We start from the raw sequence: 27,943 nt of genomic DNA, 5'->3' as shown, positions 1-27,943 counted from the left end.
TGATGACCACTGGACTGTTATTATTCATATTGCATGACTAAAACATTGTCTACTGAATTTCCAAAATTTTAAACATCCTTTGACTCATCAGTCATCATTAATAAAAAATGTCATTACAATTAATGAAAATATTATTGTTTAGTAAAAGTAAATAGAACTTATATGTTCCATTCTGCCCCCTCCAGTTAGAAATATTAGTTGTTTTGACAGAAGAAATTTGTTTCAAAATATTTGATGCTTTAGAAAAATAAAAAAATATGTATTATTTATATAAAATCTTTAAACGACAAATAATATGGGCGGTAAATAGTAATATCATTTAGAAAGCATGAATTAATTAGTGCTTCATTTGTCATTCATATGACTGGCAATAACTCCTTGGGTCCCTTCAAAAGATTCAAGATCTTCAAAAACATTATGATATGGACCATCGCCATTAATATTGGGCATATTTAAAATAGTGGCTATTGCTTGACTCTTCTCACATATATATATATATACCAAAAAATACAGGTCATTCATTTTGGGCATATTTAAGTGCCTTATTACTCTTCCGAATTTAACCAATGGCGGATGTAGGGAAATAGTGGCTTTGGACCTTCAATCAATGGCGGATGTAGTGTGAGTTCTGCAGATTTAACTAAAATTATTATTCTTGCTTTGATCTCTTTCTCTTTATATATAAACAAGTATTGATAGAACTAATTAACTACATATCTAATTGTGGAACTCACACTTTCAATTAAAATCCTACAGTGTTTAAATCTTGAATTGGTCACTGCCTCCATTAATCGTGACAAAATTCTGCAGAGAGTAAAATTCAACTTTCCATTAATTAACATGTACTTGTTTGGCTCACTATCGACTATTACAAATTTATTGGATTATCGACTACCAATTATGTGTGCTTTCATATTTGCACATCTTACGGGAACGCCGTAGAAGGTATACTAGTTTTGAAAATCATCACTTCAAATTTTATCATATCATTTATAGTTACTTCCATAATATGGAGTAATTTATGATTGTTGTGGTGATACTAATATTTACTAATATTGTCTCCCTTTGCTTTGCATCTTTCTTCTGGATTTCATGGTGTTCCTATTTATCCTATGATTGTTGTTGTGATACTAATATTGTTTCCTTTTTGTCATTTTGTCATTTTTTTTTTTTTTGAGCCGAGGGTCTTTCGGAAACAGCCTCTCTACTCCTTCGGGGTAGGAGTAAGGTCTGCATACACATTACCCTCCCCAGACCCAATTATTGGAATTTTACTGGATTGTTGTTGTTGTTCCATAATATGGAGTAAAAAAATCTAATAATCTCCACCTAGCATAAGGCACACTGGAAAAGTGTTCACCAGTTAATAAATAGTTCGTCAAAGTTGTTGGAATTATTTGTCAATGAAGAAAATATAGTTTGATATTTAAAAGATAAAAGAGCATAAACTTTTTTTTCATTGACCCTCGAGAAATAATACAAAAGAAAAAGGGAAAAAGCTAAAAGAAGAAAAATAAGTTCAAAACTGTTAATTGAAGATATCCTCAAAGAACTAGTTTGTCTAATGTGTTTGAATGGCGAAAACTTTGTAAAATAGAAGCAATAACAAGAGACTCATTATCATTATCATCTTCTTCATTTTCAACCACTTCCAACTCCGGTGTTGACGGTGGTGGCGGCGGCGGAGGAGGTGGTGGTGGTTGAGAATAAGGTGAAGGAAAAGACATGGATGGGTAAACAAAATTAGTACGTGCATTTTCAATACCACAAAAAGCAATAGAGGAAATATCATAAGCCAAAGCAGCTTCTTCAGCAGTATCAAAAGTGCCAAGCCAATGCCTTTGTTTTGTGTTTGGATTTCTAATCTCAGCTGCATATCTACCCCATGGCCTTCTTCTTACACCATGATATTTTGTTGAATGTCTTGAGCTTCTTCTACTTAAATTTCTAACATGCAATTGAGGAATAATATTATCCATGTTTTTTTTTGTTTTTTTTGTTTTTTTTTTGCTTTTAAATGGTGTTGAGGTTTCAAAAAGTTTTCTTGACTATGGAGGGATGGAAATGAGATGGGATTTATATACTTGTGAAATGACGGAAGCTTAATGGTGTTTATTAATAAAATAAGACACCACTGATTAGCACTAAGATAAGCTAATTAATAAAAAATGAGTTAAGATGAGTGTTCTGTTCTTATTTGTGGTTTGGTCAAGTGGAGCAAGTGGGAAAGTGTTAAGTACAAATTGCATTATTCCTTTGACGATTGTTGGAGTCAAACTTTATCCTTAATTTCCTCTATTTGACATGATTAGAGCAAGCATAATCCGGAATTTCTGAATTTCATATTTTTTGTTTGTTAATTTTTTCGCTCAAATTTGATCTCTCTGCCTAGTGCCTCCCCTGTCACCCTATCATTTGTTTCCTCTTTTACATGTTCAGAGGCAAAAGTTTTATTTGTTTATGAAACAACAGTAACATCTTAATCCTAAACTAGTTAAAACCGACTATATTAATCTTCAATATTCATTACGCTCCATCTGAACAATCTCATGACAATAATAAATAATTTATTTTCTAATACAAACCAGTAGCTCTAGTCTATCACCTTTGAAACTCGTAACGTAAACTCGCATATGTTTATACAAAAAACTAACAGTTGCATGAAAAATACGTGATTTGGAATGAATAGAATACTTATTTCCTCCATCCCTACTTTACCTCTATTTTATCTTCTTTTGTGTTTGGAGTTAACCAAGTAAAACTTTCAGTAGAAATAATCCTTTGAATCAGTCCAAAGCTGAGAAGAAAATTGCTCATGACAGCTACAGTTACTTGGTATTCTTACGAATGAGAACGAAAACTGTCTTTTTCTCTTTACAGTTCTCAAGGTTAAAAGAGTGAAGAATCACCCCATCTATGATTTGAGTTTCTAAATTGTGTATAAAATTTTATTCGTGTCCACATTTGCAGTTGTTAAACCAGCGTGGCAGTGGCTAACTAGTTGATCGCCTAATTGGCATTTCCTTGAATAAATATCTTACAGAAATTTGCATTAAAAAATTTACAAGTCCTTATGCTACAACAATAGGGAGAAGGCGACGATACAAGAAGGAATTTCATCATTGTTGAAACATTTTAAGAATCTACACACGCGCGAGAGATAGAGAGAGATAGAGACTACATGAACTCAACTGACCTATTATCAAACAATCATCACACGTACAACCAGAGTGACAATGCTGAAACTACAACAGTTGCAAAATTGATACTGGACTATAGAATGAATACATATTTGGCAAAGGCAACTACCATCCGTATAAATGGGCTAATTAATCAGAACATATAAATACGTAGAAACTATAGTCCCAATCTGTACATTTATGATTAAGGCATGTACAGGAAATTTTCTTCAGATTGCAACAAACGACTTGTTGCAGCAGTTGGATTATGTCAGCTTTCGCCATATGGAGTGTTTTGTAGCTGATAAGCACTTCACCCTGGGGAAAACAAAACCTGTCTTTGGGGGATTTCCATCCACCAGAGAATGTTCATAGATTTCTTTGCATTCTTGAACAACCTATTTCACAAAGAAATCCCCATCAAGAAAGCAATAAAGAGAAACCAAAGTTATCATCTCAAAGATAATGAACAGCCTTAGAGGGCTCACTAATATAAGGAGCCGCTGCAAAATGCATGAGATTCAAGAGCTTAATGCTTTAGATATTTTTACAGGTAAATGAGTCTTGACACAAGTTCATTTAATTTAGAAACAGGTGCAGCAGAAAAGTAAAACAAAACCGAAGCACAACACCAGAGCTCTTGCAATAGATGTTTAGAAGGGATCGACAAATAATTTGGAGAAGTCTCTAACATGGTTTGGTCATAAAGAAGCCTGACATCGACAAGCTTCTGCTTTTATATGGAATGAATATATTTATATTGAGTAAATATATTATCAAAAGTAATGGCGAAACAATGACTTTTGATTTTTAATGGCGAAAAAAGAAACATTAAATCTTGTAGCCTCAAAGCATGGAAAATAATGGCAACTTACTAAAACAACATGTTAACCACTTCACTAATGCATTGGCAGGATGTAATGTAGAAAGTGCGAACAAAAGAACTACTAATGAGTAGCAATATCCTTTTCTCAGATAGTTCAAATTTTGAACTAAAATTTTGAGCACGTGACCACTTAGATAACACATGTATACCTCTTTTGCATCTTTTCGCGGTATGCCTTCTCGCAGACCTACAATCTTTTCAACCACTTCTGGCTGCAGTTGAGAGTAACAATGCTCAATAATAGGGATTATCAAGAGACACAATAGAACAACAAGATAATGATTTTAACCACCAGCTTCCACACGGTAGATTCAATTTTTAACTGACATTTAGATTCATAATGATTCATAACTCGGTTTTGAGATTTCTTTGCATGGACAAGAGCAGATAAGAAAACTTACTGGACAGTCCGGTTGCTGTTCTAAAATATTTGTGTAAACCAGTGTGAAGGAATCAGGGCTCTCAGATGAAGCAAGTTCTCTCAAGTCACTGAGTATCCTTACTCTGTTCTCTACTTTCTGCAGTGGAAGTGAAAATTTGAGATTATAAAGAGAGATCATGTACTCCTTCTCCATTGACATACAACATCTTAGCCATCAAAAGACAACTTGGAAGTTACCAAAGTTAAGACAACATAACACAAGTGTATGTGCATACATATGCTTTGTGTAGATAATTTAAAGCACCAGTAAGGCAGATCTATAAATTTCAATAGAAAAAATAGGATCAGTTAAAAAAAATTTCTATAACTGAGAAATTCCGGAACGCCAGCCTAAGTTGCTCCGACACGGCAGTTTAGGTGACACACCCGTGTCGACACGACACTAGTATGGGTGTGGATATGGGATCCGTACCGGATTTGGTCAAATAGTTTTGGGTGCTTTGACCACGAGGGACGGAAAAACTAGAGACGAGATACAATTTGATTCCCGAAATTAAAACCAAAACTAGGGTAAATATGAAGAAAATAGCACACCTTATCTAGGAAATCAATCCTTTACTTATCTACAACTTGAATACAACTTGAGAATAAAAAAGCAATCCCCACTTTACAAGTTGTATGTAAGTATTCCACAAAAAATTTCATAATTTAGAGATATTTTTATTTTTTTGAATTATTTTTAGCCGGATCCCCGCACCCGTATCCGTACTAGGATCCATATCCCCGGATCTTAGAATTTACATCTCGAAGGATCCGACCTCTAGATCCGCACCCCTGTCGAACACCCGCATCCGTGTCCGAGCAACTTAGGCGCCAGCTAGCAGATGGTTCCAAGCTCGGTGGATAGTGACCCCTCCCCTCTACCTATTCCACTTATATCCAGGCGCTTACGTGTGCGGTAGGATTCAAACTCGTGCCGTGCGCCTAATCTACAAATCACGCGCAATGCTCTCTTTCTCATGGATAGGTCATCACGCATTGCGTTCTTACCATTAGAGCAAAGTTCAGCGTCCAGTAGGATCAATTAAATTATGTTATGATTTCATTAACTAGCTTGAAGATTGAATTCATATCCTAATGATATTTTAGAAGTCACCTTATTTTTCTGTTGAATAGTAAACCCTGCAGCTTTTTAGGACTGGGCGCCCAGCCATTTAGGAAGACTCACCCCAGCCACTATAGCAAAGCCACCCCCAACTCTAGCGGAGAAGCACTCTCCACCCATTTCCATTTTTCCGTGAACCAAAAAACCCGCCCACCCCCTTTTTTTGAGGCCCTCAGTGATAAGTGACTAGTCCAACAATTAAAAAGACACCTAACGCCATGGACTTACTGGACGCAGTGCAGTATTTTTCTTTAATTCTTCTTACTACGGAAAATTTCCGATCTCCCCAAATCTCTTGCTAGTTGCCGACTTACTTTGCCTTTCCTTTGGCCATTAATTTCTGCATTTCATTCACATTTGGTAGAGTTTGGTACGTCTATACCAACCCAAAATCCAGTTTCAAGGTATTGTCCGCTCTGAACCAATCTTTGGGACCTCACGAGTTTGTCCCCTTGGGCTTTAAGGCGCCTTAACACTTGAATCCTAACCTTATATGGCTCAAACTTTCCTCTCTCATTCCGATGTGGGATTTGCCTAAGACAAGTGTCGCAACGAACAGAGTTGAACCATGTTGTTACATTCACCTCCAATAGGAACTCAGCGTCCTCGCTAAGGTTTGCCCTACCCTCGTACTAGACGAGGTACCGGCTCTGATACCACCTACCATAACCTAAAGGGGTGGGGCCAAAGCGGACAATACCTTGATATTCGGGCCTGGCCATATCTAGGCAAGCAACAAAATATTTCTAGTATTTAAATTCAGTAATATAATATTCACTCGATCCTTCAAGATCTATGGAAGATATATTAAAGAATATATATGGCCTTCGCATATCTAAAATGTTCCAAATCAAATGTGATTTATTAACAATCACATGCTTATCACATGATATTATCGTAAAAATTGAACTTTGGTCTCCAAATACCTCGATATGGTATGTAAATGAGGGACTATAATCTAGCAATAACATACATGAAATAAAGGCCGTATACTATATTTAATGTTTTACAATTCATTTTTTTAAAATACTACTTAAGATTCATAATGTTTCAAACCATTTTAAAAAAAAGTCATAGGTGTAATACCCTGATACAATTTTAAATCACAACAAAGCTCTTACACTCATTATCAAGGATCACATAATCACTTTTGTCAATATTTTTAGCAAAGTATTTTCTCCTGTTTGCAAAATCTTTTACAAATCTCTTGCTGAAAAATTGGTGCTAACTTATCCAATGTTCTCCCTATTAGTATTAAATAAGGTTACAAGCTAAAACTTAAAAAGTTAAGAGATTTGATGCAATCTATTTATTCTTTTTACATGTAGGGACAAAAAGCGGATTCAAATCCTTTCTTAAAAAATTTGTTGTACATAACCATCAAGTTAGATTAACAATAAGTCTGGCATTTTTCATTCTTATTTTCTATTTGATTGCTACCAGATTGAATACCGGATAAATAAATTGCCACCATTTTAGCCTTAAGAAAATTTAAAAAAATAGCCTTAGATTGACACTTTGCTATAGTAAATTAATTTAGTAGACCTTGTAAAAAAAGTAAATAAAAGTAGTGTTCTTGCAGCAAAATTGGAGTTTAAGTTAGATTAAGCCAAAATAATAATAGAAGAGAGTGGTATCGTAATTTGTGATTATAGAGACTTTTTGTTATTTGAAGGCATTAAACTCATAAGTTTGAACAGGAAATTCAGAAAAAGGATTTGGCAAACTTTCTAAAGACAGAAAGGCAATACTAACACAAATCTTAAATCAGAAGTAAATGGGATAAGAAATGATGTAAAAGATGTGCACATAAGTTGAGCTGATTATCTATTTACCACCCTCCCCAAAGAATGAGAGAAGTGCAATCGGTACATGAGTTTCAAAATTCCCCCAATTAAAAATATACCTCAGGTAATAGTAAGAGTTCAAAAAGAAAGTTGTTGGGCTTACAGAAACACTAATGTACTCTCGAAAGAAATCCATGAGAACCTCTTCATCGAGCCTCATCCTCTCAATCGTTTCTTCTTTAATGTAGTTTTTCTACCATGCGAGAGACATAGAAATAGTCAAATAAATTGTGTTATAACCCAAAAAAAACTAGTGTCAATTAAATGAACTGTGAGGAACTTTTCAAATAAACCTGGGTAAGTAGATGATCCACATATACAACAACAGTCTCCTCCAGGCAAGCCTCGACAAAACGCCTAAATGATCTTTCTTCAATGTACCTTTTTCCCAAATTGTGAAACAAACAAAAGTTAAGGATATACGTGTCATTCATTCTAGGATATTCCTCAATTAGAAAGTGTTGCTGCTGCAGCATATGAATATAGAATATAATGAACTCACATAAATAGGATAAAGAACATTCCAAGGGAGGAAGGAAAAAAACAACAGATGATGTCATTCAGCTAAGTACAAAAGAGAACTCACATTTTAACATCGGTGAAGTAGTCTGAAAATGTTGCAACTAGAAACTCGGTAACCTGTCCTTCCAACCAATCTGAGACATGAAACAACGAATTTCCAAGTGAAGACTAGAGTTTTAGAATCATGGCAACCTAACACATTTGCATAATTTCTGACTTGAACTAATTTATTCACAGAATGCTTCACATTTTTCTTGATTGGCAAGAAGAAGATAGAATGCTTCACATGTTGTACAGTACATAATGGTTAGACTCGTTTCTCTGTGGCTAGAATTATATTGCTTCAAATGTCCGTTGCGAGGTTGCAGAAGAGTACATATCGGTTGCAGATCTCGTTTCTAATGTCAACCATTGCTAGGTTGTCCAATGATAGATTCAACCATTATAAAATTCCAAAAGTTAGTTTCAATTGGTAACATCTATCTTTTCTTGCATTCCCTTAATCCCAAATCAATATCCCTGTTTGACTATTAAGATTAGAGGTGATTGTTCGTTGAATCAACAAAGTGCAATAGCCAAAAATCCTTACCTAAGATCATCGATGGATACTCCTAGACTGTGAAAGAGAGGGCGAACTGGGAATCTAATAAGATGCGTCGAATGCCCTTGCCATGTTGCTAGAATAGGAGCTGATATTGATTGAATGAGGGAATATAAAAGGACCATGATACTTTCTGCCTTTAGAATAGTAGAGGAGGTAGAGTTAACTTAACTTTTGGTAATTAAAAACAAATTCCAGAAGGTACCACATTAGGAAGCTGAACATTAACTTTATGACAACTGTGAATGGAAGGGAGACAATCATGGGAACTGAGATGGAGGGAGATTTTCTTATTCCTCCTAAAGACAGGCAACTAATGTACCAGCAAAGGTAAATGAATACAGATGATGAAACTTCTACATTGTAAGAGCTGAAATTGGACAATATTTGCACTGTAGGTGCCTTTTCGCTACTAACATAATGCTTAGATAGTTGTCCCATGGAAAATTGTCATGATTGCAAGGAGTGACAATGGTTGTAAGACGTTTTCAAAATTTAATTTTTTGTAATATCTTACTGTGACACTAGTATCTTAATGTGTTATTACTCCATTCTAAATTACTTGTCCAACTTTTCTCATTTGTTTTAAAAAATACCAATTCAAACGACATAAGTAATAATTATATTACCTTAATGTTGATGTGATGTATTTTCAAAATAATTATCCTATAATTTCCAGTTAACATTTACTAGTACTAATTAAACACTTCTCATACTCTAATATACCTCCTTCGCTCAAAATGGAAAATCTAAATTTCATTTAGAAAAAAGGTTGAAACTGTAAATTGTCATGTGAAACCACACATCAGCTTTTGTCTTCCAAAATAAAAATAGAAAAGGTTTGTTACGAGAGGAGAAAATGTGTGTTATCTATAACCTTGTGTAATAAAATATTGTGCCATTGATAACCTTGTTACGAGAACAATGTGTGGTGAGGCACATGTCACAGATTCGAACCCTGCAACAGACAAAAGCACGGGGTTCACGTGGAGGAGGGGGGACCCATTCGAACCATCGCTAACCTCAGGGATTTCTTGGTTAAAAAAATTATCATAAAATACACCAAACATTTCTTTTTAAGAACATTTGACATTATATTTAGACGCAAGAAGGAAAGGTGGAAATTGTGTTGGGAATGGAGGGACTATTAGTCGAGTCAGACTTTCTTCTCGTCAGATTTGAGTAGATACTTCAATATAGGGGTAGTTATGATGACGTTATTATAAAAATAATAAAGAAGAAAATACATGTATACAATCAAAACAATCCAAATGGGACAGAAAAGTAAAATAGCATAGAAGCAACGGTGCAGATACAGTGAGATACTGTACATCGTAAATTGATTAGACAGAATAGATCCAACACTTCACCAGTAAATAATAGGTAGTAACAGTTCTAAGATAGATGCTTCTAACATATGGGACGAGAGCTCCTAGCAACAGAAAGAAAACTGAGGAACATCTCACCTTTCTGATACAACTTAACAAGCAATTCCTCTACTCCTGGATCTTCAAAAATGACACTGACAGTTTGATGAACAGCTTCCTGAAATTAGTGAGAGCAACTCAGGTACAAAGTAATGAAGTATCACCAATAAAAAAAAGTCAGATACGAAGTACTGGTAAAAGGTAACTATGGTCTATAGTGTACCCCCTTTCTTGCCATCCCCAGCTCCAAGTCCACTATTCTTCCCCTTCTCAAAGATTGTTTGATCACACAAGACTTTGAGACCTCTAAGTAATGAGCACTCACAATAACGGTCCCTGAAGGCACAAAATGCATCTTCTTGGATCACCTCCAATGGTTGTTCAATTTGGGGTTACGCAAAAAAGGGTTTTGGATTTTTGCTGTTGGGTACTTGGTACAGACTTTTTAGTTGTGGTTTCGTGTTTAGGTAGCTAGCATTACTGGTTGGCCATGGGTTTTGGCTTGACCCAAATCTGCAAGTTTGGAGATGTTCTGGGCTTCCGCTTGGAGTTAGGTTGCTTAGTTGTCCCTTAAGTTATCCATAAAATTGAGTGGGGAATTAACTCCACAGTAAATAGAGATACGTTGCACACTTAATTATAATAATAATAAGAAAGTCACCATCCGTAAAACCAAGCCAGTACTTACCTTTGCAACCTCTAAAAAACCTTTGCAGGTGTCCTCGAAATTAACCTGAGAAGCAATCAAAGAACTTAACATAAAAGGAAATTAAATGCCAGCAATGCAACTTCTAGGCCAAATAACTAGGACTTAACAATAATCACATTGACAAGAGTTAGATGCAAGTGCCAGAACCAACTTCTAGGCCAAACAACTAGGACTTGACAAGAAGCATTAGATGCAGAACTCATTCACCATCTCTGACACCCATATATTCAAAACAAATCATTTTGTCCCAGAAGGTGAGCCTTGGAGCAACGGTAAAGTTATCTCCGTGTGACCTATAGGTAACGGGTTCAAGCGGTGGAAGCAGCCACTAATGCGTGCATTAGGTTAGGCTGTCTACATCACACCCCATGAGGTGCGGCCATTCCCCGAACCCTGCGTGAACGCGGAATGCCCTGTGCACCGGGCTGCCCTTTAAATCATTTTATCCCACAACATCAAAGAACAGCAATACTTTCTGGTATACACCAGGCATTAGTGGGCCTATGTATTATATTATATTATAGTATAATACGGTAGAATTGAGCCATAAAGGTTGTACCAGTGTTGCAGTTGCAGAACTTCAATCTCAAGGAAGAAAGAGGGGGGGGGGGGGTGAGGAAGGAGTTGCTTGAATGTGGAGGCTGATGAAAGAGAATCTTTTATCAAAAGACACACACATGCATCAAAATTGAAACTTTCATACTTCCGCACCCAACTTCTGATTCTTCTATGCTAAATTTCCTCATGCTTAACTCACATAAAGCGAGCTATATCTTCTGATGATGGGTCCTTTGTGGATTAGTAATCCATATCATTACATTTGTGATAGAAGAGCAATGTGACCCTTTTCACATTTCTACTTTTTCTTTGCCAGAGTTGTGGCGGAGATTATCCGGTTGTTTCACAAATCTTATGTGCTTCCACTTCACTTTTTGAATCTATAACTGGAAAGCATTGGGCTTTCATTGCTGAAAAAGGGTAAAATTTTCTCTGGCAACATACGTTATTGGCTGTCATATCAAGTACTTGGTTAGATCCCAATGTCAATATGCTCTAAGATAAGTTTCTTGCAGAACATGTTTAGAATATTGTATTTTCAATCTTCTACAAGGTATCCTTTTTATTGATAAATATTTAATCAATCTTCAGCGAGATTGACGGTTTAGTTTATTAGAAGTAACATTTCTTATAGTTGAGGACATTCGTCCTCCTATACACCCTTCTACCTTATAAAGGAGACTCTATTTTCTTACCCAAATAGTAAAAAGTAAAAGGAGATGAAGTAAAGATATGATAACAACAAAAAGACCAGCAAGATCCACAGAAATATTACAACAACAGTAAGAACTAAATATATGGACATATAAACCATCCGTCTAACATCTTTCTAATCAAATCTGACAGTCTGACATATCACATACAAAATAAAAAGTTTATCAGACTCATCCTAGACGTAAACTTAAAAACAAGACGACTGATGGGAAAAAAGGCAGTAACAGCAATCAGGATAAAGCACAGAAGATGCACGCAGAAGTTACGGGGAAGAGAAGAAACTAATAAGCACCTGCTCGGCATAGTTCTGTGGGAGAGCTTCAAGAGTACTAGAACTTAGCTCCATCGCGAGATCATAACAGCGAAGATTGTTGTTAATCTGCCATAGTGTCTAGATCTTAGCATAGTTGTATAGCACCAACATGATTTAAAGATATTTCTACTTCACAATAAACAGTTTAGATTTCAAAAGTTTACAAACCATTGCACATAGGGATTCCAGACCGATTTCGGAAGCAGGTTCCTCCAATCTCTTCCTCTCAGCTGCTTGAAAATCAATCATTACCTGGAATGAAACATTATCAAGTAACCAGCAAAAGTTTCTTTTCAGAAACCTGAAAATCAAGCTGTTACCAATCAAAAACTCATGAATTAATATGGAATAGATTACAAGAAATATATCAGAACGGGAAAGAAATAAAATTAAGTCCTTTCAGTCTCTGAACAAGTTTTTGGACATCTGATCAAGCAGGCTATCATATAAACACACTCATAAAAGAGAGGGAAAACAGTTATCATGTAAACACAAGATTATATTCCTTCTTTTTCCCTCTTTTCATTAAAGGGTAGCTTAGATTAAAACTGGAAAGACAAAAATTCCTCCTTGAGCAAGGATATAGAAGATGAAGCATTTCAGAATAACTGCTTCTCTCAAAGAACAAAGTCCAAAAATGCTTCAAATACTCGTGAACTATTTTCTACAAGAACTCAAGTACTTGAACATCACTTGATACACATTTTTGTTGAGGAAAAATACTTCACAAAAAATACTGAGGACAACCATGCACCAACGCCATGCACCATTAACCCCCTACTTCAAAGGAAAATGTTAACTAAGAGTCCAGGGAAAATTGAGTCTGTTTTGTTGTAACACAAGCATGATTATTAAGGGATAAGAAATGATGCCACCGGAACAGAAAGCATTGGAGATTTTTCCTTGTAGATGTATATAATGAAACAAAAGAACTTACCTGAATGAGAGCCAGAGCAATCCTGTATAACATGACATCAGTGCTATTTTCTCGTACAATTTGCACCTGCTCCCCCAGGATCCTAAATAAGTCAACAGCAGCAGGCGTATAAAGTTTCCCATCGTCCGTCTTTTTAGGTGGCTGTACTTTGTCTGCCTCAAGGATGTTCAAGTACCATTTCTATGTTACGAAATAAGATGAAAAGTCAGCATCATGTATGTCCTAAAATAATATGAAAAGCAGTAATGATAATAGATTGAGTTTAAACCTTTGTCGTAGCTTGCATTCTCTCAACATATGCATTCATGAGGGGATCCATTGCACCACTCTCAGAGCAAACTTGAGCCAAAGAATCATCAACTCCAAGTCCAATTAGACTTTCTTGGTAGTCGACCACCCAACCTGTTACCTAATTCATGGATTGGGAAAACATCTCAATTCCGAATCACGACAACATCTCTTGCAAAGGGGGGGAGAGAGAGAGCGCATTTACACACCCATATAGAAAAGAATTATTGGGAAGATGAACATAATGCTGAGAGATGATGAGGGGGAGTAATTAAAGTTAATTATCGGTAAGTCAGGAAGCGGCACTTCGTTTTTGCAGAACTATGTAGCTCATGGACACAAAAGCACAGTTATCAAAAGAATCAGAAAGGGAGATAGGAAACTAAATCAAAGCCCTCAGACATGACTGCCTTTCTCTTCATGAAAATTTGTTACTGGTTGAAAGAAGAACCACAACGGGGCCATGAGCCTATTAGGAAGTACTAACATAGATATGTTTCTCAGCATAAAGGATGCTATACCACTATTCCTGAAAGTTTACGAGGAGTGCACAATTCGGTAACATTGAGATTAATTAAAAGCAGGGATAAGAAGGTATAATAGAAAGAAAGAAAGAAAGAAAGAAAGAAAGAAAGAAGCCACAGCAAGTAGTAAAAGAAACAATCATATTTGACCAATTTTTTTACCTCAAAGCTTTGAGCCTACGACCACAGCATAGGGATTAATATCATATATCCTTTAGATAAGGAATAACTGGTTGAAATGGTTTTTTGTGACTTCCATATTCTATAGTATATAAAATTCCATATTTTCTAGCTTTTAATCAAACAAACAACGATTTCTAAATAATCCTTCACCTATCCAAAAGAAAGAAAATGCTGATATGATTAAAGTTGTATTGCCTTAATATCTAACCTCAAAGCGATGAGCCTATCATCATAGCATAGGAATTAATATCAAAATTTTTTTAGATTAAAAAAGGTGATGGAGGTGCTCTTTCATGACTTCCATATCAATAGTTTATAAGATTTTCATATTCTCTAGCTTTTAATCAAACAAACAACGGTTTCTGATGCCAATATAATCCCTCAGTTATCGAACAGAAAGAAAATGCCAATATGATTAAAGTTGCATTACCTTTAAAATCTCTATATTCGTCATATTATTAGCTTGGTCACTCAGCTTTCTCAGCCACTGGACAAATCTCTCCGTATAAAGGTTTACCATGAGCTGGAAAATTTCATACCTGAGACCATATAAAGTATAAATTAGAATGGACATAACAACGTACAGAAGAGAAACAGAAGTTGACCAAGTGGAAACAGATATTAAGGTATAGATGCCACTGACTTGAAAGTGTTGCATGATTAAGACCAAACAATCACGCCTATTTAGCACAAGAAGGAGCTTTACAGCTAACAAAAGCTTTTTGAAGAAAATCATATCAACAAGATACATGTGAAACATCTAGATCATCCTAAGTATTAGGAACGTCATGCTGGTTGACTATCTAACATTGAGTGAGTTATATATAATATTATACTTTATCAGTAGTAGAACGCAATTAATAGCAATAAGGAACATTTCAGCTTGTGACTAATTTTAGAGATAAGAGTTATTTTCCCGAGTAAATTTTCCAAATACGACAACAACAAATGCAATGGGATCATGTGGGGTCTGGGGAGGGTAGTGCATGCACAGTCCTTACCCCTGCCTTGAGAAAGTAGAGAGGTTGTTTCTAGAAGACCCTCGGCTTAGAAAAGATACAAAAGTAAAGCGGATAAAAAGTCTCAGTAAAGGTAAAAGCAGGAAATAACAATAAGCAGCAATACCAGCAAAGCAAGCAGAAAACCAAAGCGCAAGAACCAACCGGTAATAATAGAAATCTGGGAACAAGAAATACAAGACTAGCACTAAATGGTGCACTAAAACTACTGGTACGAAGAAGCCGCTCGGTTACCTAACCCTCTACCTTAATTCTCGACCTCCACACCTTCCTATCAAGGATCATGTCAATGGTGAGCTGGAGCACCGCCATATTTTGCCTAATCACTTCTCGACCTAACCCTCTACGAAGAAGCCGCTCGGCTACCTAACCCTCTACCTTAATTCTCGACCTCCACACCTTCCTATCAAGGATCATGTCAATGGTGAGCTGGAGCACCGCCATATTTTGCCTAATCACTTCTCCCCAATACTTCTTCGGTCTATCCTTACCTCTTCTTGGGCCCTCCACAACCAACCTCTCATAGCTCCTTACTGGGGCACCAGCGCCTCTCTTCTTCACATGTCCGAACCATCTAAGTCTCGCTTCCCGCATCTTGTCCTCCGTCGGAGCCACTCCCACCTTGTCCCGAATAACTTCATTCCTAATCCAATCCAACCTGGTGTGCTCGCACATCCATCTCAACATTTTTATTTCTGCCACCTTCATCTTCTGGACTTGGGAGTTCTTTTTTTTTTTTTTTTATCAGTAAAGAGCATTATATATAATAAAACCAGCAAGAAGAAGTTGCTGGATGGGTTACAAGAAAAGAAATTACGTTACAAATTGTGTAATGTGCTAATAAAGTCAATCATGGCACAAGTGTCAGAAACACGTACATCTGCCATGTTACACCAAAAACTAAGCAAAACAATACAGTTGAGTTTAATATCAATGACTCTATTCTTCCTACTATCAAACAACCTATCATTTCTCTCTTTCCAGATGCACCACCAAATTGCAGCCGGTATAGTATTCCAAATTTTGATAGAAGGTCGTTGAATATCTAATTTGTGCCACCCTTGCAACAGCCGAAGAGTTGAAAAGGGCATACACCAAAAAATGCCCAAGATATTGAGGAAAAGGTCCCAAATTTGGGAGGTAAATTTACAGTGGAGAAAAAGATGGTTGACATCCTCCAGCTGCTCTTCACATAACACACATTTGTTGACAAGTTGCATACCCCTTCTCTGTAGGTTGCTTTGTGTGAGACAAGCTTCTCTAGATACCAACCAAGAAAAACATTTAACCTTGGGAGGGGCCAGCCCCTTCCAGATGGGTTTCCAAGGCCAAGGAGTATTTAGTGGGTTAGATTGTGTCAGAATAACATAATATGATTTCACCGAGAATGTGCCTTTCCAATTTGATGTCCAGATGAGGCAATCAGGCGCAGGAGAAGAAGAAGAGGATCTATGGAGAAAGTCCAAGAGACTCAGATACCTATCCACCTCCCAGTCGTTTTAATGTGCCAACCATGATCCAATCTGAAGTCTGAAACGAGAGCATTTGTCAAGGAAGTGATTCTGTAAAGGTCTGGGAAGTTGTCTTTAATAGGAGAGTTGCCATGCCAAATATCATGCCAGAATTTAGTCTTTCTACCATCGCCCACTTTTATTGAAGAGTGCAACATGAAGAAATCCCATAGCATCCTGATATGTTTCCAGATACCAAGTCCTAAAGGAGTAGGAGTAGGTTTGGTGGTCCAGGGATCTAGAAAACCATACTTGGAGCTAATTACAGCCCTCCAGAGAGAGTTTTCTTCTTGATTGAAACGCCAGATCCACTTACACATTAGGCTACTGTTATGCGCCTTCAAATCCCTAATCCCCAGTCCTCCAAACTTCTTACTTCTGATGACTGTGTTCCACTTGACTAAGTTAAAGGATCTCCTATCTTTGTTACCTTGCCAAAGGAAGTCCCTACGAAATTTATCCAACCTTTTGGAGACACTTACAGGCATTGGAAAAAGAGCCATGGTGTAAGTGGGTAAAGAATCCAGAACACTGTTGATCAACACCACTCTCCCTCCCAGTGAGAGATATTGTCTTTTCCAAGTAGACAACTTTCTCTCGCATTTCTCTAACACATCACTCCAGATAGATATAGCATTAGATTTGGCCCCAAGAGGAAGGCCCAAATAATTTGCAGGAAGAGAACCGATGTTGCAACCCATAATATCAGCCAGAAGTTACATATTAGGAACCACATTGATAGCAAACAAATGGCTCTTTAGATAATTGATATGCAAACCCGACACTGCCTCGAAAGCCAAAAGAATCACTCTAAGATAAAGAACTTGATCAACAGCAGCATCACATAGAATCAAAGTGTCATCCGCGTATAAAATATGTGAGATGTCAATAGTGGAAGGCCCATTTACACAAGTAGAGAATCCCCTGATCCAGTTGTTTTGCATTGCCACAGCTATCATCCTGCTTAAACCTTCCATTACCAAAATAAAAAGAAAGGGAAAAAGAGTCTCCTTGCCTAAGGCCTCTTTTTGAGGGGGAAGAATCCCTGAGGAGATCCATTGACAAGTACTGAGAATCTGACAGTGGAAATGCAAAAATAAATCCAATTGGTCCACTTGCTACCGAAACCCATATCCTTTAGAATGTTTAAAAGGAAATTCCAGTGCACATGATCAAAGGCTTTCTCAATATCCAATTTGCAAAGTATACCTGGTATACCCTGCCTCTTTCTTGTATCAATACATTCATTGGCAATTAAAGATGCATCAGTGATTTGCCTCCCTTTAATAAAAGCTAACTGATGTTGAGAAACCAACTTGCTGATAACACACTTTAATCTTCCTGCAAGTAGTTTGGACAGGACTTTATAGAAGCTACCAACCAAACTGATTGGCCTAAAGTCCCTCAAAACCTTGGCCCCGTTCTTTTTAGGAACTAAAGCAATGAAGGAAGCGTTGAGGCTTCTTTGGAAATGTTCATGATTGTGGAAGTGATTCAGAGCAGCAAGAAGGTCTCTTTTGATCACCTCCCAACAGTGTTGATAGAATCCCATTGTAAAACCATCCGGACCCGGAGCTTTGTCCCCTACACATTCTTTGATGACCCCCAATACTTCTTCTTCCATAAAAGGTTTTTGTAGAGCATCATTTTCTTCCTCAGATATGACTGGCAGAGCATCATTGTGCCAGCTAGGTCTCCCAGTGTCTTGCTCCGAGTATAGGTTGGTATAAAATTTGACAATTTCAGCATTGATTGCATCTTCTTCCTTTATCTCCTCACCATTGATCACCAGCATGTCAATATGATTGTATCTACGATTAGAGTTTGCCATTTTGTGGAAGAAACTTGTGTTCCTGTCGCCTTCCTTAAGCCAAAGACAACGGGATTTCTGTCTCCAAAAAACCTCTTCCTGCTTGGCTATGTCTGCAAGTTCCATCTGTAAACCCGCTCTCTGAACTAGTTCTCCTTCAAGGAGGATCCGATCTTCTGCCAGTTTATCAAGGTGTAAAATATCATTCAGAATGTGTGATTTCCTGTTTTCCAACTGACCAAAGGATGAAACATTCCAATCCTTAAGCTTGGATTTAAGCAACTTGAGTTTTATAGCAAAAATATGATCTGGACTGCCCTGAATAATAAAAGAATTCCACCAGCCCTTGATACGGTCCAAGAAACCTTCTGTATGAAGCCACATGTGCTCGAATTTGAAATATGAGCTACGCCTGTGTCCCCACTGACTGCATTGAAGCAAAAGTGGAGAGTGATCAGAGAGCACTTTGGGTAACAAAGATTGTTTGATACAACCAAATCTATCATCCAACTCCGTAGAGAAAAGAAACCGATCAATCCTAGAGGCAATGTTCGAGTTCAATTTTTTTGCCATGTAAACTTACCACCCTCTAGAGGAGGATCAATCAAATTCAAGTATTCAATAAAATCAGAAAAATCTGACATGGCCCTAGATGTTGAGAGAGGATGCTTCCTCTCGCTAGTTCTTGACTGGCCAACATTCAGCCACATACAACATAGTCGGTCTAACCACCGCTATGTAGAACTTTACCTTTAAATTTTGGTGGCACATTCTTACCACACAAAACACCGGAAGCAAGCCTCCGCTTCATCCACCCCGCCCCAATATGATGTGTGACATCCTCGTCAATCTCCCCATAACTGACCCAAGGCACTTGAAACTCTCTCTCCTAGGAATGACTAGTGAATCCAACCTCACATCCCCGTCCACTTCCCGATCCGCACCACTGAACTTGCACTCCAATTATTCTGTCTTGGTCCTGCTCAACTTGAAACCTTTAAACTCTAGGGTTTGCCTCCAAACCCCTAGTCTTGCGTTAACACCGCCTCGCGTCTCATCAATCAAAACAATGTCATCTGCGAATAACATGCACTATGGCACCTCCCCTTGAATGTGGCACGGCAGCACATCCATAGCCAGTGCAAATAAAAATGGGCTTAAAGCTGACCCCTGATGTAACCCCATGTAACCTCATCTCAACTGGGAAATGGTATGATTCCCCTCCCATGGACCTCACCCGAGTCTTAGCTCCATCATACATATCCTTAATCGCCCTAATGTAAGCAACAGGAACGCCTCTAGCCTCCAAACATCTCCATAGCACCTCCTTAGGTACTTTATTGTAGGCCTTCTCAAGGTCGATGAACCCCATATGTAAGTCTCTCTTCCTTTCCCTATATAGATCCATTAATCTCCTAACAAAGTGAATGGCTTCCGTAGTCGAAGTCCCCGACATAAATCCGAACTGATTCTCAGAAATAGATACGCTCCTCCTCACCCTCAGCTTGCTACCCTGATAATTGTTGCAATTCTGGATATCACCCTTATTTTTGTACAAAGGGACCATCGTACTCCACCTCCATTCAACAGGTATCTACTTGACTATCTAACATTCAATGAGTTATATATAATATTATACTTTATCAGTAGTAGAAAGCAATTAATAGCAATAAGGAGCATTTCAGCTTGTGATTAATGTTGGAGAAAAGAGTTATTTTGCCGAGCAAAATTCCCAAATGGAGGAGAAAATTCCAATGCAATCTCTAATGGATCCAGCATAGCCGAAATTTGAGATAGTGAGGCAATCTTAAGAGTATGAGTAGGAGACTACCCTTTCTAGACATGTAATGTTTTGTTCATCTATCGCTAAAACTAGTTGATCCCGATAAATGGAAAAGAAAATGGCATTACAGAGGTGTAAAGAGCAGAGGACAGACCTTGGAGGAAAGCAAGGAGCCACATAGTCATATATCTCTCCAAGCTCTTCTCCCATCTGAAATTGATGAGATTATATGTCAATGCAAATATAGGAAAGGATATCTGGATTATGAAAATAAACATACATCACAGCAAAGTTATTTTCCTCTACTGTCATTTATCTCCGACAGAAGGATGTATCTCCTAACCTTAAATTCTTCCTCCTACTGTTTACAAATTTTCTTTTTTTAATCAAGCAAGGGGATCAATTCCATAAATGCTTTATCTAGTCATCTTCTCAACAAGTTTAAGGGTTAATCTAATATGTTAAAACCCAACATGACATGTCTTACTGGAAAAAAGTGTCCTGATTTGTTCAAAACAAAAAACTTTAAAAAGAAAATCATGACATGCACCTCCATGAAAAAGGGTTCTAATTTTTAATTACACAGATAAGAACTCATTCTCATAACATATGATTTATTTGTCTCATCACATCCACCTTGTTCTTTGATTGTTTGCATTTTCATTATTTTAAGAGCATTAGCTAACTGTGCGTCATTCCCCCGAGTTTCGTTTCTCTTTAATTTTCTTCTCATTTGCTGCATTCCTTGTAAATACTTAAAGGTGTTCCTTGACCATTCTGTGCAGCTAACTAGGTGAGACAACAGCCTTTCAATTCAAGCAGTCCTTTGGCATGACGGCAGTTACACTCAAAAGATACAAGATAACCAAAGGTGGCAAACTTTACCGAGTTGGGGAGGAATGACAGGCTAAAACCTACAGGTACCAAATGTGTCAAAATCACTCAGTGTCTACTTCATCAAAAATCTTGTCCAGTTGTTGACCAAAAGTTAGTTAGGAAGGGATGATATCAGCAACTAAAATGGAGCTCGTGCTCAGGAAAACATGGTATTCTATCAGCAAGATGAAGGGAAATGGGGGAAATTCTTGTCAATATGAATGACTATACCTGACAGACAACGGGCCAGGAGGTCCTTGACAAGCATCAATAATTTCATCAAGAAAGATTTCATGAAAGATGAAACTTTTTTTTTTTTACAATAATGAATTATATCTTAAAATCAGTCTCTTTCAGTTTGTTGCCTATAAAAAGTGTTTTTGGATAAGTAAAAAATTCTAACATCTAAAAGCAAGTGTAGAGCAGATATGCTAACCACTCTAGCTTCCTCTATAGCTGTTTTAAGCTCTTCCTCATTGAGCAGTTTGTCAAAACGTGCTTCAACGGACTTCCTTATACTTTCATAGCATTTGTCCTTGTAGCCTTTTCCCTGAACCTTCAACTTCTGTTGTGTGAGATTTTTTGAAGAAGGTGTTTTTCTGCAGGCCAAAACATTAAGCAGAATATACATTGATATACTTTGACACGTGAGGCATGCAGAAAGTTAAACAGAACAAAAACCAGGCAAGGTTTAGCACCTACTTGGCATTTCTTCGAGGATTTGCGATTGAAGCCATAGCACCACCTCCCTCAGCCTCAGCTGCTTCTTCTGCGAGTTGCTGATCTAAGATTTCTTGCATTTCAACAACCCTGGAGAAGGGTGAACAAATAACAATCTAGATCCCGGATTCATGAAATACATTGATGCGCAAGAAGGTATTACACTGTAAGTGTGTAACATAGGCCAAGATTGTGGGCATAACAGTGGCATCTCTGCTACTGTACAACTACACTAAATAGAAATGAAAAAAATGACTTGTCTTAATCAGCTTTGGTCATGAAAATTTCCATTTAAGTTAACATACCTTATAGCACGGACGAGTGTTTGTGGGCTGCAAATTATGCCAAAAACACAAATAGCATTATTAGTTCAAAAAAATAAAATAAATGAATGAATACAAGAAATTCAGCGCAAACTAGAAGAAGTCAATTAAAACATGAAGAATAAATTTAATACTTGAAATTATAAATGACATGCATAAATCAAAATACTTCAATAAATAGACGGAAAGCTAACTAGGCCTATGAAAATGGTTATGGAACAAACAATTTTGGACACCGACCAAGAATTAAAAAAATGAAGGAAAAACAAGAAGCTTAAAGTGATATTGTAGCTTCTGATATAACTGATTGTATGTGGACATATATGTAAGATCTGAATAACAGCAACATACATATTACATGGTATTATCTAGCCTAGATTCCTAGGTGCATTATTAATTCTGCACTCAGTCTCTTAAGATTAAGATTTGAGAGACGCGAATACAATTTCTTATCTATTATCATTTATTCGTTCATTAGTTCACTCGTCTATTTATGCACCCTTTCACGAACATAGAAACAAAAAGATCTTGGACACCAAAGTCAGTCTTGAGATCCTAGCCATGAACTTCTGCGTCCTTCAGCCGTCTAAAAGCTCTAACTTTAGGAAGAGGCCACTGATTCATTGGTCTGATGAGCTATCTTATGCCTCCAACATGATGATTTCACATTATAGAGGAAAATCCTCGACCTAGTAACAAACTTCCAAAATCTAATAGAATAATGTCAACAAGGAAATCACAGACTAATATGCAGACAAAGGCAGTAATATTGCACTGTGTGTTCTTTCCAGTTTGATTCTTTCATGCTTTTTTTTTTAATACTTTATATGGTCGGCCATCCAACTTGAAAGGTGCTCCCTAAACTTGCACCGGAAAATGATACGCCAGGTGTAACAGGCATCCAACAACTCGAAATGATTGGTCACCCACCAGTATTCAAAGATACCTTGGAGAATATCTATAGGATATGTCCATTCAATGGGGAACAACAAAAAAATGGAGAATCGTTAGGAGGCAGCCTAAGTTTTAAATACCTAAGAAGAAGAATAAACAGGCCTATTTTTTGTTCTTTAAATCGGAGTGTTTTCTCTCTCTTAAATATCAAATTTCTATGCTCCCCTTTCAAGTATTTTCACAAGAAAAGAAAAGAAAAAGAGCTTATCATTACCCAGAGAACTTTAACAATACCATATTTTAATTCCCTCAGCCCTCCTCATAGAACTAGAGAGTTACACGGTTGCAGTAGTGTAGTGCAGATCCATGATGCTGTCTATATGTGTATCATTGTCAAAAGAATTAAGTGTTTGGGAAATTGTATACTCCAATTTTTTTTTAAAGGTAAGTATATATTAAAATAAATAGCAGAAGCACTACGAAGATGCTTGCAGGTGCATGTACAAATTACGGGAACCCCCTACACAAAACAAAAGGAGAAGCTTGCATCTGTTCTAAATACTAAAGAAGGTACTCCACCAAAAAACTTATCAAGGAAAACAAAAACATAATATATTCCACCAAAGAAAGGACTCTTTTACTTTACCATTTACATTGTTATTTCTGCTTATTGAATTAACATATCCCTTTACAAATATACCAGTCCAGCAGTCACCTGCTTTGCATATGAATCAAATTGAGGAACTCTGACGATTTCCAATATGAGTACCACTGCCCCAATCTTCACATATGTAGTCCAGATAGGTATACTCAGCATAATATTATCAACATTAGGATGAGCTATCCAACGATGTTTGAGAAAGAAAGGGAGAAGGAAAATCATGCAATTTGACTCATAAGGTTACCTAAAGATTTAGCTTGGTGACTTGGTCTCATTGTGCAAGAAAAGTTTTGAGATTACTTTTCTCTTTTATTTTTCAGCCTCTTCTAATCTTGGATGCTATATGTTTGTATATATTGATTTCAGCATTAGATGCATCCCAATAACACCATTTATCTAACAAAAATAATACAAAGAAGAAAAGGAAGAAGCAAAAAGGCACTCCAAGTTCCAACAACCACACCAGAGACTGAAGTTTGAAGAAAACTTAACAAAATTATGTACCTTTGTAATCATGCAACAAAATATTAGTCTGAACTCCCCAAAAGGACATGATTATGATAATGCAGGCAGCATGATTTGACAGCTTGACAAATAAATCTTCAAAAAATCAAGAATACCTCTCCTTAGCCAGTTTAGAGAAATTCGCAATATGGGCCCATAGTGTCTTCTCAAAGGTCTCCCATGTTTGATCCACATCTTCAAAATACTCTCTGACAAATTTCAAAAGTTCCAAATCAAAATGGTCAAATTCCAAAGCCAACAAAGAGGCAGAGGTCATCTGAATATCAGCAGACTAAAAGATTTTTATATATTCCACTATAGTAATTATCAATTCATAGCAGACACAGTTTAAAGCATGCAACTGTTCAGATGAGATTAAAACAGAGTGCAACTGGATGTTGCTGCACTGTTCTTTTTTTTTTTTCCTTTGATATAGTATCTTGTTGTAATGTCCTGTCATCAGTCGTCTTCATAATTTTCTGCATCAGCTATTGAGAAATTGACAGCATATTTAGGCTGATAGTCACTATTTTTAACCATAAAGAGAGCTGCAAGCCCTCGACTGCAGCAAACTTTGAATGTGTTTATCCAACATGAAGTCGGTTCAATTTGATGTTTTTGCACTGAATATATATTATACTCAAGAACCAAAAGCAGCAACAGGTAAGATGTGAACAGTCAAAAAAATTTAAACTTTTGGGCGTCAAGAAAGAGGACCTTATTCATTCATACCTAAATGAACTAAAAAAATTTAAAAAAAATTGTAAGATACTGACCTTAGTCTACCAACCTCTTCTTTATGAGACCCTGCAGCGGCTAGCGCAAACCTTCTCTTTCCATCAAGAGCTGTTAACCTCTGTAACCAATTTAAGTTAGAAGCATCAGACTATCAGCAGAAGACTAGGGGAGTGTTGATGACTAAGAAAGTCAGAAATCTGAGAAGAGCCTACTTCATAAGTGTTAATTAGTTCCTTATCATCTCTAAGAGAATCCCGTGCTTCAGAAGCCTCTACCGAAATTGACATCATTCCTTCCACATCCTACAAGAGATGAACCAATTATATTGATTGACAATCAGTGAAGCAACAAAAAACTCCCACCTTTTGGACTAAACTAAGTCACTGCTATAAACCTATGTGCAGTATTTAACCATGAAAGAAATAAAAGTTAGGTGCAAAAAGGACATATAAAAATTAAGCACTTGTATGCTTTAATAGAAAGCTCGGAACAAAAAGATATGAGCAAGATATACCTTCAGAGTAGTGTTCAAATTATTCCTGGTGTTGCTGAGAAGCTTTATCTGGTCATGATTTTCGATTAAGTTTTGGCACTCTTGACAAAGCCTGGTTCAAGAAGAAAGAACTCAGATCAAGCTCAAGACAGAATGCCATACGTAACTGAAAATGCATATTTTACGCTTGAAATGCAATCATGACATTGCTAAAAATAGCGAATCTTATTATACTTTTCAATAGAAAGGAAGTTTTCTCGGAGCTGGTTTATAGTCTTCTGAGATAAGTTAAGTGATTGCAGACCAGCTTGTGCTTGTTCAACCTGCATTCCAGAAAATTATGCAGCAGATAGAGTTTAGTATCTGAATTTTCTCATAGCAAATATTTCTCTCACCATAATGAAAGGTTACATGATGGAAGTAGAGCTTCAAAAGCTTTCTAAGTCAAAATACAGCAGAAACCAAAGAAATCACAAAAACATTTTCCACGACATAAGAAATGAGTTGTCTAAACATCAAGTGGAAGAATCCATATACCTGTTCAGCGACCATCGTACTAAGTTGTGCATCATTTGCCTGGTCCAACATGAAACAGTAGCAGACCATGATTACTGTAGTGCATTCAATTTAAGTTCAGACCACTAAGTAGAACTACAAGGAAATGTTACAAGGTATGATAAACAAAGCAAGTCTAAGCAGGCCAGTTAAGATCCATTAGCAACTCGGTATAATCATGACATCCTACTGCATGTAGCGGGAACCAAATCACTTTAACAAATTACCACAAAGTATCAAAAGCTAAATTTAAATTCATTGTTTTTATGGAATTTTCTAGGATACTGTTAGATTTTCAACAAAGTAACAAGAGAGAAAAGCAACTGAAATAGGGATAATGACTTAGTGACTAAACTTAAAAGTTCAAAACGACACACTTATGTGGCGAAAAAAGCAACCAGCTCTAGGAATTTACATGATCACAATTGATTCTTCATCAAATAAAATCATTTAAACTTGAATTAAGAAATAATCATGCTAGTCTCCTAAAATTAGAAATTGCTCTACTATTTTCTACTTGAAAACACTCTTCAACTATTCTCATAACAGTTCCTTCATACAATTGAATTACAAAGTGACAACATGTTCTCTAAATACAACAAAATTTCCAAATTATACAAAAATTCACTATAAACAAACAAAAGGAAAGAAGCAGCGGATCTATGTGAAACCTGTTGACGAGCAATGTAATCGGCTTTGATTGACGAAATAGACTGTAAAAGCTCCGGTAAAGGCAAAAGCTTAGCGACCTCACGAACGGAGGCTTCCTTAGCCTCAACGCCAAGATCTTCGGCCATCATTTTTCTAAGTTGAAATTATTTACAAATCTAACTGCTCAATTTAATTTATTGACAAAACCTGCAAAATTTTGACGAATTTTTTATTTCTTACAATTGAAATTGAGGATGAAGTCTATAGAGATCTCGAGGGAGAAGACCTTCAAAACGTTGATTCAAAGAGTGTAAGCAATCAGCTCGATTTTTCAATGGAGCTCTCGAAGTGGGTCGGGTTTCAGGTACTGGGTCGGATTGGCTTATAGTTGAGGTGTTTGCATGTTTGGTCAAAAAAAGTGATTTTGAACGGAAGCAGTTTTTAAAAAATATTTTCTTCCCAAAAATTTTGAAATAGTTTCTAAAAGCTTGCTTAAAAAAATACTTTTTAAATTAATTAGTCAAACATAAATTATTTTTTATCAAAAGTACTTTTTTTTAAAAAGTACTTTTAGAGAAAAAAAATATTTTTCAAAATAAGCTGATTTTATAAATTTGGCCAAACAGACTATTAGAAATTAAAAAATATTTGAGGTGCACAAATAGCCACTTTTAGTTTTAGAATTGCTACTTAAAATATAGCTGAAATTTGTAAAGTATTTAAAGTCTAGCCGTCTCAAAATCAAACTTCAATGCAGTTCAAACTTGATGTGGGCGGATTACATGTAAAATCACTTGAAGCAAGTCGTCTAAAAATATTATAATCGTAACACTTAAGTTGACTTAACGAAGAACAACATTCATAATGGAAGCAAAGTATTAATATTTGTAATATTTATTACTCCCTCTGTCTCATATTATCAGTTGTAATTACTAAAAATAGTTGTCTCAAATTATATGTCATTTTAGAAGTTCAAGATAAAATTATTTTTTTTTCCTTTTTTACCCTTAATAATAATTATCCTTGAAAACTACAAACATCTCAATTATGGATAACTTTGTTCAAATACCAATAAAGAAAGATTAAATATTAAGACATAAATAAGGATAAAGTAGTTAAAATTCTATCCTAATTAATTTTTCTTAAAGGGCGTGTAAAATAGAATCATGA

At 36.5% G+C, this 27,943-nt stretch overlaps 2 protein-coding genes across 3 annotated transcripts; both read right to left on the bottom strand.

The window, feature by feature from the left end:
• Positions 1 to 1,544: 1,544 nt before the first annotated feature.
• On the bottom strand, positions 1,545 to 1,979 carry LOC104113427 (ethylene-responsive transcription factor LEP-like). The gene has a single exon (XM_009623588.4). The coding sequence runs from the start codon at positions 1,977 to 1,979 to the stop codon at positions 1,545 to 1,547; it is 435 nt and encodes a 144-aa protein (XP_009621883.1).
• Positions 1,980 to 3,178: 1,199 nt separating this feature from the next.
• Positions 3,179 to 27,137, bottom strand: LOC104113426 (exocyst complex component SEC6). Of its 2 annotated transcripts, none has more exons than XM_009623586.4 (24): positions 26,794 to 27,137; positions 26,105 to 26,143; positions 25,802 to 25,890; positions 25,589 to 25,679; positions 25,287 to 25,376; positions 25,113 to 25,192; positions 24,453 to 24,545; positions 22,260 to 22,286; positions 21,937 to 22,044; positions 21,671 to 21,833; positions 20,513 to 20,568; positions 14,666 to 14,774; positions 13,509 to 13,649; positions 13,241 to 13,420; positions 12,472 to 12,555; positions 12,283 to 12,369; positions 10,698 to 10,742; positions 10,049 to 10,127; positions 8,046 to 8,115; positions 7,753 to 7,840; positions 7,563 to 7,652; positions 4,467 to 4,583; positions 4,215 to 4,277; positions 3,179 to 3,577 (listed from the first exon to the last, which is right to left on the bottom strand). In XM_009623586.4, exons 1-24 carry the CDS (start codon positions 26,920 to 26,922, stop codon positions 3,446 to 3,448), a joined length of 2,250 nt encoding a protein of 749 aa, XP_009621881.1. In that variant the 5' UTR covers positions 26,923 to 27,137; the 3' UTR covers positions 3,179 to 3,445. The 2 variants fall into 2 exon arrangements, with proteins under 2 accessions (XP_009621881.1, XP_009621882.1); XM_009623587.4 differs by having other exon boundaries at positions 26,105 to 26,178; positions 26,794 to 26,930.
• Between the last annotated feature and the right edge of the window lie 806 nt (positions 27,138 to 27,943).

This window comes from Nicotiana tomentosiformis, chromosome 4, assembly GCF_000390325.3.
Source record: "Nicotiana tomentosiformis chromosome 4, ASM39032v3, whole genome shotgun sequence".
Classification (NCBI taxonomy): Eukaryota; Viridiplantae; Streptophyta; class Magnoliopsida; order Solanales; family Solanaceae; genus Nicotiana; species Nicotiana tomentosiformis.
Note: the sequence above shows the minus strand (reverse complement) of the source record. Positions and strands in the feature narration are given on the sequence as shown.